Source organism: Staurois parvus, unplaced genomic scaffold (assembly GCF_062004578.1).
Source record: "Staurois parvus isolate SC_StPar_1 unplaced genomic scaffold, SC_StPar_1.0 ptg000682l, whole genome shotgun sequence".
Lineage (NCBI taxonomy): Eukaryota > Metazoa > Chordata > Amphibia > Anura > Ranidae > Staurois > Staurois parvus.
Window position 1 is genome coordinate 11,137,207 of NW_028318478.1, and position 16,172 is coordinate 11,153,378.

Genomic DNA, 16,172 nt, shown 5'->3' on the forward strand with positions numbered 1-16,172 from the left:
GTGCATTCCAGTACGTTTAGAGGCAGGAAAAATAAAAACCCCACTGCCATTGCGTCTGGGAGCAGCAGAGTTTTGGCAGAAGGAGTGAATACGTTTTGTGGTGTCCCAGGAGTTTTCTTGGGCATATTTTTTTTCATTTGGAGGAGGGGAGGTGCTGCGTACTCAGTTAATCACACCCTCTTGCCTGCATGTCTGATCGAAGGGCAGATGGATTCTAGGAAGTGAATACTACCTGAACCATCCCTTACTATAGGTGTGGCTAGAAATGCATGGGGGCAGAGGCGTCACTAGGGTTGGTGTCACCCGGTGTGGTAACATGTGGTGTCACCCCGGTCCCGGGCTCTGTGTTGGGAGATAGAAGGATGTCCTGTGCAGGGACCGGCCAGTGATGTGTGATGCAGAGGGGCGACTGACATATAGAGTAGGAGCCGCCCAATCAGAGGGGGGGGGGGGCGGGCTCCACTCCGGTGTATCAGGGACAGGCAGGGTGTGAATTGGCCTGCAGCAGCTGCTGTAATCCCCGGGATCGGACAGCCCCCCCCCCCTGCCGGGACCCCGACATCTCACCCCTCACATGGCATAGCTGTTCCTGGGGCTGCAGGTGGGATGAGGAGCCCCCCAGTACCCGGGGGGAGGACGGGGGACACTCCACTGGGATGGATGACAGCCACTGACAGCTCTTCTTTTCATTTTGGTGTCACCCCCGGTGGTGGTGTCACTCGGTGCGGCCCGCACCTGCTAGTGACGCCACTACTTAGGGGGGATGTTTTTCAAAGTGATTTATCAAAAAAAAAAAAATCATGGAGACATGGATGGATGGTTGAGTTGCTTTGAATATTAAAAAATAATGAAATAGTGTTTTCAGTTTGTGGTTCTCAAATACAGGTTTGTTCCACTTTCACATTTGAGTTTGACTTGCCTGGTCTAAAGCTTATGTTTATTGGTGATATCTATTGTTGCTGTAGGAGCTCCATGCCCATCTAAATGGTTCAATAAGTTCCTCCACCATGAAGAAACTGATGGCTCAAAAACCTCATCTTCAGGTCGAGAATGGGATGACCATGATAGACAAGGGACAGAAAAGAACCTTGGAGGAGTATGTTTCCTTTCCAGTGGTATTTCAATTAATATTTGTGCTGCATTGGTCCTATATACATTGGTCACTGTATATCATTTTTATTATTTTGTAGCTGGGAGCACAGCCTTATCTGTGCATTTTTTTTAATGCATAATTTACATCTGCTTAGAATAAGTTCACATTGTTACAAAGAACTATTGTTGCATTATGAAATATTTATATTTAGTATTGCTACATTTACTTATATAGATGGCTGAAAATTGGAATTATACTGTTATGTGAATTTGATGTTACTGCCTTTGACATGTTTACATCTCATTTATAACATATTATTATTTGCTTTGCAGATGTTTTCAGATGTTTCGAATAATCCACCAGATAACAGATACAGCTGAAGATATATTATTGGTATATATTGCACATTTTGTGGATAATATTTTCACTTGTTTGTATCTCACCTGCATTGGTGTATGTTGCTTTCTATGTGCCCTTGCGTTGATGTGCATAGACTGAAATGGTCTGTGAATGAGCCCTAAAACAGAACTGGGTGTGTTTGACTTTTGCCTGTTGATGTATTGACAATGTAGGTTACAAAAGATGTTATTAAGGAGTTTGCTGCAGACGGTGTTAAATACTTGGAGTTAAGAAGTACGCCAAGAGAGACCTCCACAGGTATACATCTTCTTTGCTACTCTTTTGTTTACAAACATATTTATATTCTCATAGTCTATAAGGGTGTGAGCATGTGGCTGATTACTGGCTGAAGCTGATTGTGGGTCAGCATGCTGGTGGGCTTAAACCCCAACTGTCCTACATCTATTGGGCTCCATCAGTGAGATCTTGTTGACGCTCTTGGATCTGCATCCCCTTAACTATGGAGTGTCACTTCTCTGCTCCATTTACCAAATTCTCCATAAAATAAAGAAAAACCCGAACAGTAGAGTAAGGCAGGCCATACATGATTCATTTTCTTTCAATCAACCAGCGGGTTGAACAAAAAAAAAAATCGATTCCACTGTACACACGTTTGAGGTGGATGGGGGAATTCCTTAAGTGTATTCTGACAGTGGAAAGACTATAGCCAGAAGCACTGATCGAGTGAAAATTTTCCAACAGGCTGTTTGTACAGACGTCGATCGAGAGTTTGGCTTCTGTACAAGCAGCCTGCCCATAGATGGATCAGAATTTGGCCAGGCCCTGCTGAACAGGCCAAATTTCCATCCATTTTTGGCCAATTGCATCAGGTGGACAGGGGGTCAGAAAATGAAGCTCAAAAAACACATCTGTGGAGTTTCTGACAGACCGTAAAAGTCATCATGTTGACATCATAGTTCACATTAACAGTGTCTGGGCACTCCAAAATATCTGTCTTGGAAAAACTGGACCTTCAAAGTTTGACATGTAGAGTATTCTGTAGGGCAATATATCACTTTAAAGCAGAACTCCAGGTATGATCTTTATTGCATACCTACATTGGTCTACTTACATTGGTTCAAGCTGGACTAATCTAAATATATATATATATATATTATACCTGAGAGGCTGATGTGGAAGCAGAGAATCACTGTAATGACTGGCACTACTACAGTGATAGCCGTGATTGTCCAGGTTCACTGACCACGAGGGTCAGTCGCTCAGCACTGCCCCATGCATAAAATACCTTGTATTTTGTTTTATGAATACTATGGGGGTTACTTACTAAAACTGAAGAGTGCAAAATCTGGTACAACTCTGCACAACAACCAATCAGCTTCAAGGTTTCATTGTCAAAGCCTAATTGAACAAGCAGAAGTGAGAGGCTGATTGGCTAGCATGCACAGCTGCACCAGATTCTGAGTGCACCAACTTTAGTAAATCTACCCCTATGTATTATCTGATTGGACAAGGCGGAATGAAGGGTCGGTGATGCTACAATCCCCACCTCCTCCAGTTAGAGAATGCATTGATTTTATTAAAAATAATACAAGGTGTTCTGTGAATGGTGGCAATGCCAAGCAAGTGACCTCATGGTCAGTGGGCAGAGGGGAACCCAAGTGTTCATGGCAGCCCCAATAGGCCCTCCAGTATGAGATATGCATACTTATATTGTTCCAAGCTTATTTATTTTTTTACAGGTACTTATATAGCTCCATCAATTTACAAAGCACTTTACATATATATTGTACATTCACATCAGTCCCTAACCCTCATGGGGCACACAGTCTAAGGTCCCTAACTCACATTCATACATACTAGGGCCCCATCACATAGATTTGCTGGAAGGAGTAGAGCACCTCCTGTCCTCACCAAGAGCAAGACCAGACCCTGCCCGCTGCTGGCTATCATGCACATCCTGCTGGCATGGAAGGTATCGTACTGAGCATCACACACAGCAGATGGGTACTGGGACAAGGAGGCACAGGAGGAACTGCAGACAGGGACAGGCTAGGGGTCTCTCACACACATCCCCCCCTGTGACTCCCCTCCCTCTCTCTCACACCCCCTCTCTCTCTTTCTCATCCCCTCTCTTTGACTCCCCTCCATCTCTCTCACACCCCCTCTCTCTCTTTCTCATCCCCTCTCTTTGACTCCCCTCCCTCTCTCTCACACCCTCTTTCTCATCCCCTCTCTCTGACTCCCCTCCCTCTCTCTCACACCCCCTCTCTCTCTTTCTCATCCCCTCTCTCTGACTCCCCTCCTTCTTTCTCACACCCCCTCTCTCTTTCTCACTCCCTCTCTCTGACCCCCCTCCCTCTCTCTCTTACCCCCTCTCTCTCTCACCCCCCCTCACCCCTCTCTTTGAGATTGAGATGCCTGGATTTCAGTCCATGGACACCTCCACTCTTAACTGAAAGTCCAAGGATCTCTGTGTCTCCACCACCATGCAATAGTTCTACTTCATTCCTCCTCCACTGAAGCATGCAGCATGTATGATGGTGGAGATGCTGAGATTCCCTGGATTCTCAGTTAAGGCTGGAGGTGTGCACACTTCAGTGTAGGAGGAATTAAGTGGGACTATTGCATGGTGGTGGAGACTCCAAGGTTCCCTGGATTTTAATTGGGAGTAGTAGTGCCTTAACTTTGGTTTCAGCGGAAAGAATAACACATCAGCGTTTGCATCAGTGGGAGGAATTATACCCTGTCACTGGTATCAGTAAACGGAACAATGCCCCATGCTTGGTGTCAGTGGGAGGAATAGTGCCCCATGCTTGGTGTCAGTGGAAGGAATAGTACCCCATGCTTGGCGTCAGTGGAAGGAATAGTACCCCATGCTTGGTGTCAGAGGGAGGAATAGTGCCCCATGATTGGTGCCAGTGGGAGTAATAGTGCCCCACGCTTGGTGTCAGTGGGAGGAATAGTGCCCCATCATTAGTGTCAGTGGGAGGAATAGTGCCCCATCATTGGTATCAGTGGGAGGAATAACACCCCATCATTGGTATCAGTGGGAGGAATAGTGCCCCATGCTTGGTGTCAGTGGGAGGAATAGTGCCCCATCATTGGTGTCAGTGGGAGGAATAGTGCCCCATCATTGGGGTCAGTGGGAGGAATAGTACATAGCTTTATTATCTCAATTTAAACATAACAGCAATAGCTTAATAGCAATAGGGTGCAATAAGGCTTAGATTGTAAGCCTTATTGCACCCTATTGCTATTAAGCTATTGCTGTTATGTTTAAATTAACATAGAGCTATGTTATAATTGCAGTTTTTTATATTTTGGACTCTTTATTCTAAAGAAAAATGTAATTTCATAAGCTGTAAGGGGGCGTGGTTGGGGCAGTGCTGGGGGTGGGGTTGGGGGATGGTCCAGGGTGGGGATGGAGGCGGACCTGGGCAAGATTGGGTGGGGCAACTGGTGGAGAGTAAGGTTTGTGCCTGGCTAGTAGGTCTAGACTCTAAATTTTAAGCCCTGTCCTAAGCACCCCTTCACATTTATTACCACTTATGTAAGCATACATATTTTTCCAAACTATCTCTTGTGCTACATACTATATAAACCATCTCAAGTCTATGATATACTGTATCATTAGCTGATTCCTTATGCTGAGAGCATGCATCTAATCAGGCAGAGGTACAGTTGTGTCCAAAATTATTCAACCCCCACTGAAATTGAGTGTTTTGGCCAGTTTGACATTGCTTTTGATCATTCAGTCATCTTGCTTACATTTACATTAAAGAGGCACTTGTAGGTCAGACAAATATAACATAACAGTTATAATGAAATAACCACAAATGTCTTTTCTGTGCTCACAGCATTATCAGTTTTATTCAACCCCCAAGTGACATTCAATCTTAGTACTTAGTACAGCATCCTTTTACAGTTATAACAGCTTTTAAACGTGAAGCATAGCTTGACACAAGTGTCTTGCAGCGATCTACGGGTATCTTCGCCCATTCTTCATGGGCAAAGGCCTCCAGTTCAGTCACATTCTTAGGCTTGCGCACTGCAACTGCTTTCTTTAAGTCCCACCAGAGGTTCTCAATCGGATTTAAGTCTGGTGACTGCGATGGCCACTCCAAAATGTTCCAGCCTTTCCTCTGCAACCATGCTCTAGTGGACTTGGAGGTATGCTTGGGATCATTGTCCTGTTGAAAGGTCCAACGTCTCCCAAGCCTCAGGTGTGTGACGGACTGCATCACGTTTCCATCCAATATCTCCTGGTACTGAAGAGAATTCATGGTACCTTGCACACGCTGAAGCTTCCCTGTACCTGCAGAAGCAAAACAGCCCCAAAGCATGATTGACCCTCCACCATGCTTCACAGTAGGCAAGGTGTTCTTTTCATCATAGGCCTTGTTCTTCCTCCTCCAAACATAGCGTTGATCCATGGGCCCAAACAGTTCTAATTTTGTTTCATCAGTCCACAGAACACTATCCCACAACTTTTGTGGTTTGTCCACATGGCTTTTGGCATACTGCAGTCGACTCTTCTTATTCTTTGGAGACAGCAAGGGGGTACGCCTGGGAGTTCTGGCACGGAGGCCTTCATTACGCAGTGTGCGTCTTATTGTCTGGGCTGAAACTTCTGTACCCACATCTGACAAATCTTTTCTCAGTTCCTCAGCAGTCACACGGGGACTTCTCTCCACTCTACGCTTCAGGTAGCGCACAGCAGTCGAAGTCAGCATCTTCTTTCTGCCACGACCAGGTAGCGTTTCAACAGTGCCCTTTGCCTTGAATTTGCGAATGATGCTTCCTAAGGTGTCTCTTGGTATGTTTAACATCTTTGCAATCTTCTTATAGCCATTGCCCTTCCTGTGAAGAGAAATCACCTCTTCTCTTGTCTTCCTGGACCATTCTCTTGCCTTCACCATGTTTGTAACCACACCAGTAAATGTCTAGAAGGAGCTGAGTATCACAGTCATTTTAAAGCTGCCTAATTGGTGCTTATTATGCTTGATTGCTGCTCGGTGACATCCACAGGTGTTTTCAATACCTGATGGAAAGCACCTGTATGAACCTCTGTTCTTCAGAGTGGTAGTCTTTAAGGGGTTGAATAATTGTGGCAATGAAGAAACCACATAAGAACCATTTACTACTGTATTACATAAACAATTGATGTCATTTTAGTTGCATTTGGGTAGTTACAACGTCCTTGTAGGATTTGATTCTGAATACAATTCCAAATGTACACTATAGTCCCTAAACCCCTTTACAGCATTGGGGGTTGAATAATTTTGGACACAACTGTACCTCCTGGGGAACACGTACACTGGTAGTGTTGTACCTGTAGTAGATAATCTCAGTTATCAGTAAAAGACCTTCATGAGCAGGTTTGGTTTTGGAGTACATTTTTTGGTAATTTCTCTTCTATGTACTGTATATATGTTGTCCAACTGGCTTATATACCCCTGTGTTTGCATTCGGAGACATTTATCATGTTTTTCCATCTATCATACAAATGTAATATCATTACCGCTTTACCTTGCAGGGATGACAAGAAGAACTTATGTTGAGACGGTGCTTGAAGGCATAAAACAGTGTAAAGAGGAGGAAGTGGACATTGATGTGAGGTATGATTGAGTGTATCTTGGTGGCAAAGTTGCTTTATTCACAATGTTTTTTACATTAATAATAAATAACAAAACCCTTACACATATTCTAATATTTTTATTTTAAGAATTAACATTCTCTGATAAAGTTAAAGCAGAACTTAACTGTATGTGAGCACCACAAAACCAAAAATGCTGTTTTATTCTTTTTTAATATTCATAGAAAATTCACCCATTCATCCTTGTTTCCTTGCTTTACTTCGTTGAGAAATCCCTTTGAAAACACCCCCTAGCATTTCTAGCTGTGGCATCTTGAGTAGATAATTAATGTAGCCTATATATTCTGGAATCCATCTGCCCTTAGCTCAGGCATGCAATCAGGAGGGAGTGTCTAGCTGAGAAAGCCCCTCCTCTTGATGAAAGAAAAAAATGATCCATGAAGACTCCTTGTTACGTGTTGCATCATTTCGGCCTAGGCCAGGAAACTGAAAGCAACTGAATAAATTTAAAAAAATACCCAAGGTTTAAAACAAGTAAATTTAATATACCTTCCTATCTATTTGCTAATACTAGCATCATAAGGATTAACCCCTTCCCCCTGCCACCTCCCAGCCCTTTAAGAGCTTTTAAATGTCAGGAGGCGGGCATTTTGGTCATGTGACCACTGTGATTGACTGTCAAAGTGGTCACATGACCAGAAAGTTCTCAATCGCTAGTATGCTTTGGGAGCTTTCCGGTCCCCACCGGTGTCTGCACTGGGAGCGCACAGGGCGCACGTTCTCAGCACAGAGGTGTTCATTTTCGTGTGCATATATGCAGCCTCTGGATGTTAAAGCCCACCCACCAAGAGGAAAACCCACCCGCTGAGAGGCTGCATATATGCACTACGTTGGCGGGAAGAGGTTAAAAATAGTTAATGTTGATTGAGAGAGTAAAGTTTGATATATATCCCAATATATCCACAAATTACATTTTTAAACCCTGTTTTTCAAGTGGCTGAGACAAGGCTGTCTCTTCAAAGTTGGGGTGTTTTGCAGATATGACATAGGCATGTGCTTATTTGTGTATCTATGCGGTTTTTGCTTATGTACTACATAGGATATGGTTGTGTGACAGTGAAATGGCAAAATCACTAGAAGAGAAATCAGATTAAAGGGTGCCTGGCGACCACAGGTTGGCCGAAAAAAGAATTCTAAAGACTTGGAGTATGTGGCAGCAGAATCTTTTACTTGCTATACACAGCTTATACTTGTGAACAGTGACTCCTACAATATGGGTTTAAAGGATAAGTTCACTTTTCTGGATAAAAATAATGAAGGCACATTTTTTGCAGGTAAAAAAATGTGCATTTATTATTTTTGTCGAAAGGAGCCTGGAAAGCATTGCACCAGCGATCAGCAGATTGCTGATGCCATGCAGGTCTCCTGCAGACCTGTCAGAATATCTGCTTGCCGTATGGGATGTACAGTCAAGCAGATATACTGACAGGAAGAATCAATGAACTACCATGGCGCTCTACAGCACTGTGGTAGTTCATTGAAAACTACAAGCCGACAGCCACTAAGGCAGTCGGGACTTGTAGGCACTCATTCACAGAACTCTGTGAATGAGTGAGGCGGCTGTGTGGGCAACGCCACGCCCTGCCACGCTGTTTTCAAGTCTGACAGATAGTACAGGCAAACTTCCCAGTACTATCTGTCAGAGGGAGGGGGCAATGGGCGTGGCTGCAGCTATGGGAACATGTTACATGTTCCACCCTAAAAACATGTTCCAAAGGTGAACTTATCCTTTAAGTTCGATGTACAGAAGCTGCAGTGACATTTTTGTGACCTGTTGTGCTACTAAGTTTCCAATATTCCTATATTTGATTTTTTTTGTTTTTTCATATATGCCCAGCTGATCCTACTCTAGTTATATTGGCTTTTCTATATTATTTTGCTCTTATTACTGTAAATGTTTTTGATTAGCTCTCTCACAGAGGATCTTCAGTGACCCCCCCACAAAAAAAAAAATTAACAGTCAGCAGCTACAAATACTGTAGCTGCTTACTTTTAATAAAATTACACTTACCTGTCCTGAGATCCAGTGCTGTCCTGACCCTGGCTGGTTCTTCGCTGGTCTTCAGGTCCCTGGTGCCAGCATGTTTACAAGGGATGTCGGCTGTGACTCTTTGCAGCTTCATTGCAAGCTATCCACTGCTCACGCGTGACTGCACTTTGTGAACGGTCCCGCAGCTCGTGAACTTCTGCTTGGATCATCTAGGGCTAGGCGATCTGGGCAGGAGTGGGAGCAAGTACCTGACAGAACCAGGTACCTACTCCTCAAGAAAAAAAAATTTAGCCAAAAGTGGTAAAGGAGAGGGAGACAAGTCGTAAAAGTGAAACAATTTTGATGAAGTTCCGCTTGAATTTGTCATCAGCAATTAGATAACTTGCAATTTGTCTATGTGATACATTACTTCTATGCATGCTATATTACAGGGACCTTGTTATATCTTTGCCTTTTGGCTGAATGTATACAACATAGGTGCATGTCTTTGTCAGCATTGATGTTGTTACTTTATGGCCAATTCAGTACAAATAAAAACTCTTTTTAATTAAAAAAATAAATGTGTCTGTACATTTTCATTTCCCACTGTTAAATAAGTACATACTGTATATAGATCATGTATTTATAAAAGAAAGATAGGAGTGTTGAAATTAGACACATGTTGGTAAATGTTTTCGCCTTTTAACCTGGCTGCATTTCAGGTTCTTGTTGGCCATTGACAGAAGAGGGGGTCCAACAGTTGCAAAAGAGACTGTCAAGCTTGCAGAAGAATATTTTTATGCCACCAATGATCAGGTTCTAGGTTTGGACCTCAGCGGAGACCCAACAGTGAGTTCAGCAAATACATTCCTTAATTAGTAGTGGTCAGGGGCGGACTGACAACTCATGGGGCCCCCGGGCAATAGGGGATCATGGGGCCCCTGTGTCCTTGCCCAAACTAAAAAAAGCCTATGAAAAAGGTACCAGGGGCATCTTATGGGGCCCCCTACTGACCAGGGCCCTCGGGCAGTGCTCGAGTTTCCAAATGATCAGTCCGCCCCTGGTAGTGGTTCTATCTATGTGACATTTTGCATACTGATGAAAAATGTTGTAGATATTTTTTTAATTTATACTGTGATTTATTTGCTGTCTCTTGTGGATAAGTGAGAAACATTTTACATTTTTCTTTTGGCCTTTGTCTTTGTCAACAGTTGTTTTTGGAAGGCTTGCAAAAAAAAAACACATAGTCTATAGTCCTATCAGAGTTGTGACGAGTGCACGGTATCAAAGGCAGTCGCCTGGAGTATGGAGGACACAAAGGGTGTTGGAGGGCAAAGGAATGCAATCTTTTTTTTTTTGTTGTTGTAGATAAAATCCTATGCAAAAGGGCATGATGGCCCCCCTAGAATAGGTTTACATCAATGTGGAAAACAGAAATATTTCTCCTATAGCTACTAGAATTTATTACTTTCAGTCATAAAACATATCAAATAAAAATACTTGGAAAGTATGAGCACCCCAAAAATGAACCCTTTTTGGTAAATAGACACCCCAAGGTGATCTTTTTTTACGCACTTTTTTGGAGATGAAGAAACATGCTGGTATTGAGGGGATTAAACCATGGAGCTTGGTAAAGGTGCACTAGATACAACACATAGAGGTCATATACAGAGGGAGGAAGAGGTAAAGGGGTTAATGTACAGGGAAATTACTGTGGAAGAATGGAGATGAGGATGTTATTGCGCAGAGCAATTACTGTGGAAGAATGGAGATGAGGATGTTATTGTTTAGATGTGCAAGATAAGGAAAGTGAAGGGTTTTTATACAAGTAACAGAAGAGATAGTATGGAGATCAGATGTGTGGTGGTGGATAGTGAAAGGGTTAAAAAATTACTGGAATCTGCTGCTGCCGATGATCTGTGCTGTTATCTGGAACCAATACACTTCATTAGTTCCTGTTTGCTCCCTTCTTCCATTGTAAGAGGAAGTGTGAGGCTCACACAAGTTAACTCTACACTTTTTACATTTGTGATTGGTCTCTCTATGACCATTCATAGTGATCCCAAGGTACAGAGCTGCTTGGATCTGCTCTATGCACAGTCAAACATTAATAGGCGCACTGGCTGCCCAATGGTTATTTCTGCGTGTTTATAAAGGACCCTGCAGAAACAAACTTCCAATTTTAGATATGCAGCGGAAGGTAAGCAGTTAAAGTGTATATCCAGTCAAATTTTTTTTCTTTAGTTTTGGATAGAGTGAGGAAGTGTTTTTTAATGTCTTTTTTTTAATGCTACATAGGGCTCTGTTAAAGAGATTTCCCCTCACTTCCTTTACTCTTGACAATGTTTTCACTAGACAGAAAGTGGGGAGGAATTTAGTATCAGAGGCACAAACAGAAATAAAATGTTTTTCTTTACTACAGTAGGGAAAAGTTAGAACAGTATTCAAATTTTTATTTCTGCCCATGTCCCTGTTGCAGATTTCCCCTCATTTCCTGTCTGATTAAACTGTTCAGCAAGACAGGAAGTGAGGGGAAATCTCTCTAACCAAGACTTGGATAGCTGTGAAAAGCCAAAAGGAGTTCTAATCTCTACCCGCGCTGTCTAAAACTAGAAAAATAATTGGCTTAACATACAATTTAACTCCTAACAAATGAAAAATGATAAACTACATATATGAAATGTAAATCCTTGCTGTAGTGAATGTTTTCATGTGAAGGAGATGTGATCCCTCTATTTTCCTCTAAATGTACACACTGTGCTATTTGGATGAAGCAATAACCTTGAGGAGGCCTCTCATATGTGGCCTGGTGTCATCTGCAGCCTTCATGACAAAAAAGAGCCTTATCTCCTATGTACCATCTGTTCTTGGAATATAGGATTAGTGAGATAATATGGAGAAACAAACACCATTTCTGGGTTTATGTAACCTACCTCGTGCTGCAGTTGTTTATGAATACATGTGAACTCTGTCTGATCCGCTGAGTGTTGGATGTTTGGCATTCACAAAGATTTTAAAAAAAATGCTCATCTAAAATAATATGGATATGACACGCAGTGTTTCTCAGATGTGATCCCCCAAATGTTACAGCATGCATACAGTATATGTAAACCCGGTCACTAAAATCTCATGTAAGCTTTTATATTGATATCTTTTGAAAAATTGTTTGAATAATGTAACGTTTGCAGCTTTCGTTAAAATCCTGCCATGACGGTCTAGGTTCAGGCAGTTTCTGTTATAGGGTAACAACGCTCCATCCCTCTCTTGATTTGCTGCTGCGTTGTCACTCTGTCACATGTACCTCTGATGGAGACTATATATGACCATACAGATATTGTCCCTTGTTGTCACTGTCAGGAAAGACTCCCTGAGAAATGCCTTACAATCATTGCTCGAGTACAGAAGAATTTGCTGCAAATAGGCTGCAGGAGATCAACAGCACTGATATGCAACAAAGAAAGAAAAACAGGGGTAAACAAATGGTTTATTAAAAATAAAAAACAGTTTGTTTAAGGGAAATACATGTAAGGGATACCATCAACTTCATCTCCATGCTAAGGATACCATCAACTTCATCTCCATGCTAGGGATACCATCAACTTCATCTCCATGCTAGGGATACCATCAACTTCATCTCCATGCTAAGGATACCATCAACTTCATCTCCATGCTAAGGATACCATCAACTTCATCTCCATGCTAAGGATACCATCAACTTCATCTCCATGCTAAGGATACCATCAACTTCATCTCCATGCTAAGGATACCATCAACTTCATCTCCATGCTAAGGATACCATCAACTTCATCTCCATGCTAGGGATACCATCAACTTCATCTCCATGCTAGGGATACCATCAACTTCATCTCCATGCTAGGGATACCATCAACTTCATCTCCATGCTAAGGATACCATCAACTTCATCTCCATGCTAGGGATACCATCAACTTAATCTCCATGCTAAGGATACCATCAACTTCATCTCCATGCTAAGGATACCATCAACTTCATCTCCATGCTAAGGATACCATCAACTTCATCTCCATGCTAAGGATACCATCAACTTCATCTCCATGCTAAGGATACCATCAACTTCATCTCCATGCTAGGGATACCATCAACTTCATCTCCATGCTAGGGATACCATCAACTTCATCTCCATGCTAGGGATACCATCAACTTCATCTCCATGCTAAGGATACCATCAACTTCATCTCCATGCTAAGGATACCATCAACTTCATCTCCATGCTAGGGATACCATCAACTTCATCTCCATGCTAGGGATACCATCAACTTCATCTCCATGCTAGGGATACCATCAACTTCATCTCCATGCTAGGGATACCATCAACTTCATCTCCATGCTAGGGATACCATCAACTTAATCTCCCCCATCCAAATAGGTTTTGATGTGGTCAGGGATTGTGAAAAGATGAATGTATTTCTCTTCCTGAGTGAGGCTGGGTTCACACTAGCCCACAGTTTGCAGGCTGGTTGCGGGTGCAGGAATCTTGGTCTACAATAGTGTGAACATAGGTTAAGAAAGGGTATGTTTTGTAAATACAAATGTATGGAATTTGAACATAAGGAGGGACATTCATGTTCTTGGAAAATAAACTCTGAGATTTTATATACACATTTCTTTGGTAATCTGGCCATTTTTAGAGTCACATTCCAGGCAATGCTCCGAGTCCAGGGCACTTCTTCTGGGTTGAATGTCTCACATAAGGATAGACTTGTTACTTCGTAATTTATTGACTCTGCAGCTTGCATCCAATAATTTGCTACCAATGCCAGCATGCTAACCTCACTCGGGGACAGGGCCTCTTTCTTGAGCCAGCCCTTAGGCCTCATTCACATGACAATATTGGCAGTGGTGGGGTAAGTATATTGTGGATATCTGCGGATGGGAGCCCAGAATTTTGCCTAGATCCAAGGCCAGGAAGCCTATCCAAGCTGACGGGAGACACGGCTGTCCATTGCTGTAAACATGAACTCGCACATCGATCTGTCACATGAACTTAGCTCACATAGTCGGTCCTAGACACAATGGGGATGATTTACTAAAACTGGAGAGTGCAAAAACTGGTGCAGCTGTGCATGGTAGCCAATCAGCTTCTAACTTCAGCTTGTTCAATGAAGCTTTGACAGTAAACCATGGAAGCTGATTGGCCCATAAAAGAAAGTAGTGTTATCCTATGTTTTCATTTACACTATTGTAGGCTAATGCATTTTTCAAGCTTCCGCTTCTAGGAGCAAAAAATGCATTTTTGGGAGTGTCTCTGACAACGGATCACTCATCAGCTGTCTGCTGAGTTTAAACAAAAGAAATGGCAATTAAAATTTGAGAGTAAAAACAGTGTGTGGGTTAACCCCCCCCCCCCCCCCCACTAGGCCCTTCGGGTCTGAAATGGATTTTAGGGGAACCCCACACCAGAATAAAAGAAAAAAGTTGTGGGTCCCCCTGCCAAATCCATATGGATTTTGAGGAGAACCCCATGCCAAAATTTAAGAAAAAATGGCGTTAGGGTCCCACCTAAAAATCCATATCAGACCCTTAACTGAGCATACAGCCTTTCAGGCCAGGAAAGGGGGGGACAAGCAAGCACCCCCCTCCTCCTGAACCATACCAGACCCAACCCTGGGCGGTGGTTGTGGGGGTCTTCGGGCAGGGGTGTATTGGTATCTATTCCTATTCTTCTACTGACACTAACAACGAGGCATCATTCCTTCCACTGACACCAACAATGAGGCACTATTTCTTCCACTACTGACCACAGGAGCTATGTAATTGTTTTGACTGCCACTCACACTGGGGCATTTTCTACTGCCACTGGCCACATTCTGACCACCTTCCCCCCCCCCCCAACACTTGAAGGACAGTAAACTGGCCCTTTGTTTAAAAAGTTTTGAGACCCCTGCCCTAGTAGAAGTTTACCTGGCAGTGTTTATGAGTTCTTTAGGGAATCAGCAGCGAGCATAAATCAGTAAGATCCAATGTAAATCTTTACTAGACACTTTGGGATTGATTTGCTAAAGGCAAACTGTTCGATTTGCAAGGACATTTTCCCAGAGCTTAGTGAATGTGGTGAAGTCCTGCTGATGCCTATCATCCTATCACATGCAAGCAAAAATGCTGTTTTTTATTTTCCTTAGATGTGATTGGGTATTCTTTGCAAGTGAAATGATCCCAGTGTTTAGTAAATCGGGTAAAATTTGCATAGTGCATCTTCCCTTACAAAGTCAACATCCTATTTGCCTTTATTAACTCAACCCCATTCAGTACGGTTATTCTGAGGTCTGTAAGATACCTAGGTTTGGAAGCAATTGCAGACTGATCATTTTGTATCGGTAGATGACTTTGACTAATGAGTGGAGTCCACTAAGTACAGTCACTGAATTGGAAGGTGTAGTATATGGGTACAGATGCTGCTAATGCTTCACATATTATGAATGTGAGATAACATTTTTTTCTGCCTATTTACTGAATATTATGATTGTTTACAGGTTGGACATGGAAAAGACTTCATGGAAGCTCTCGTGGAAGCTAAGAATTCTGGCCTGAAATTGGCTCTTCATTTATCAGAGGTACGAAGGGATGACAGAATCAGAAGAATAATATGAATTATATTTGCTAATCTTGCCATGGAGAACTGTCTGATATGGGAAGAATCATGTAATTTTGCTAATTATTTTGCTCATTAGTGGATATAAAGTGGGATCAGTTCAGGGTTGCTATTAATATTATTTTAAACAAGATTTATGTAGTTTATGCAGCACATTAAAATATAAAGGGAAACAATACAGTTGCAATACACTATAATGTGGTTAGGAAGGCCCTGCTCATGTAAGCTTACAATCTAATATGGAAGGATAAATAGTGGAAAGGGTAATAATTTTGAGGGATGAGCTGATGGAATAATTAAAAGTTCAGTTATAAGGTGGAGTCGGGATGGGCTTTCCTGAAGAGATGAGTTTTCAGGGATTGCTTAAAGGTAGCAAGAGTAGGAGATGGACAAACAGATTGCGGTAGAGAATTGCAGAATATGGGAGAGGCTCTGAAGAAGTCCTGGAGGCACGCATGGGAGGAAG

General features: G+C 42.5%; 1 protein-coding gene across 1 annotated transcript in view; it reads left to right on the plus strand.

Moving 5' to 3' along the window:
• The window catches only part of MAPDA (N6-Methyl-AMP deaminase), a 34,186-nt gene that overhangs the window by 529 nt on the left and 17,485 nt on the right, over positions 1-16,172 (plus strand). Inside the window, exons 2-7 of the mRNA XM_089652349.1 lie at positions 966-1,096; positions 1,426-1,486; positions 1,666-1,750; positions 6,990-7,071; positions 9,801-9,927; positions 15,588-15,668. Coding sequence (XP_089508475.1) covers positions 966-1,096; positions 1,426-1,486; positions 1,666-1,750; positions 6,990-7,071; positions 9,801-9,927; positions 15,588-15,668 — 567 coding nt within the window. The remainder of the gene's footprint in view (positions 1-965; positions 1,097-1,425; positions 1,487-1,665; positions 1,751-6,989; positions 7,072-9,800; positions 9,928-15,587; positions 15,669-16,172) is intronic.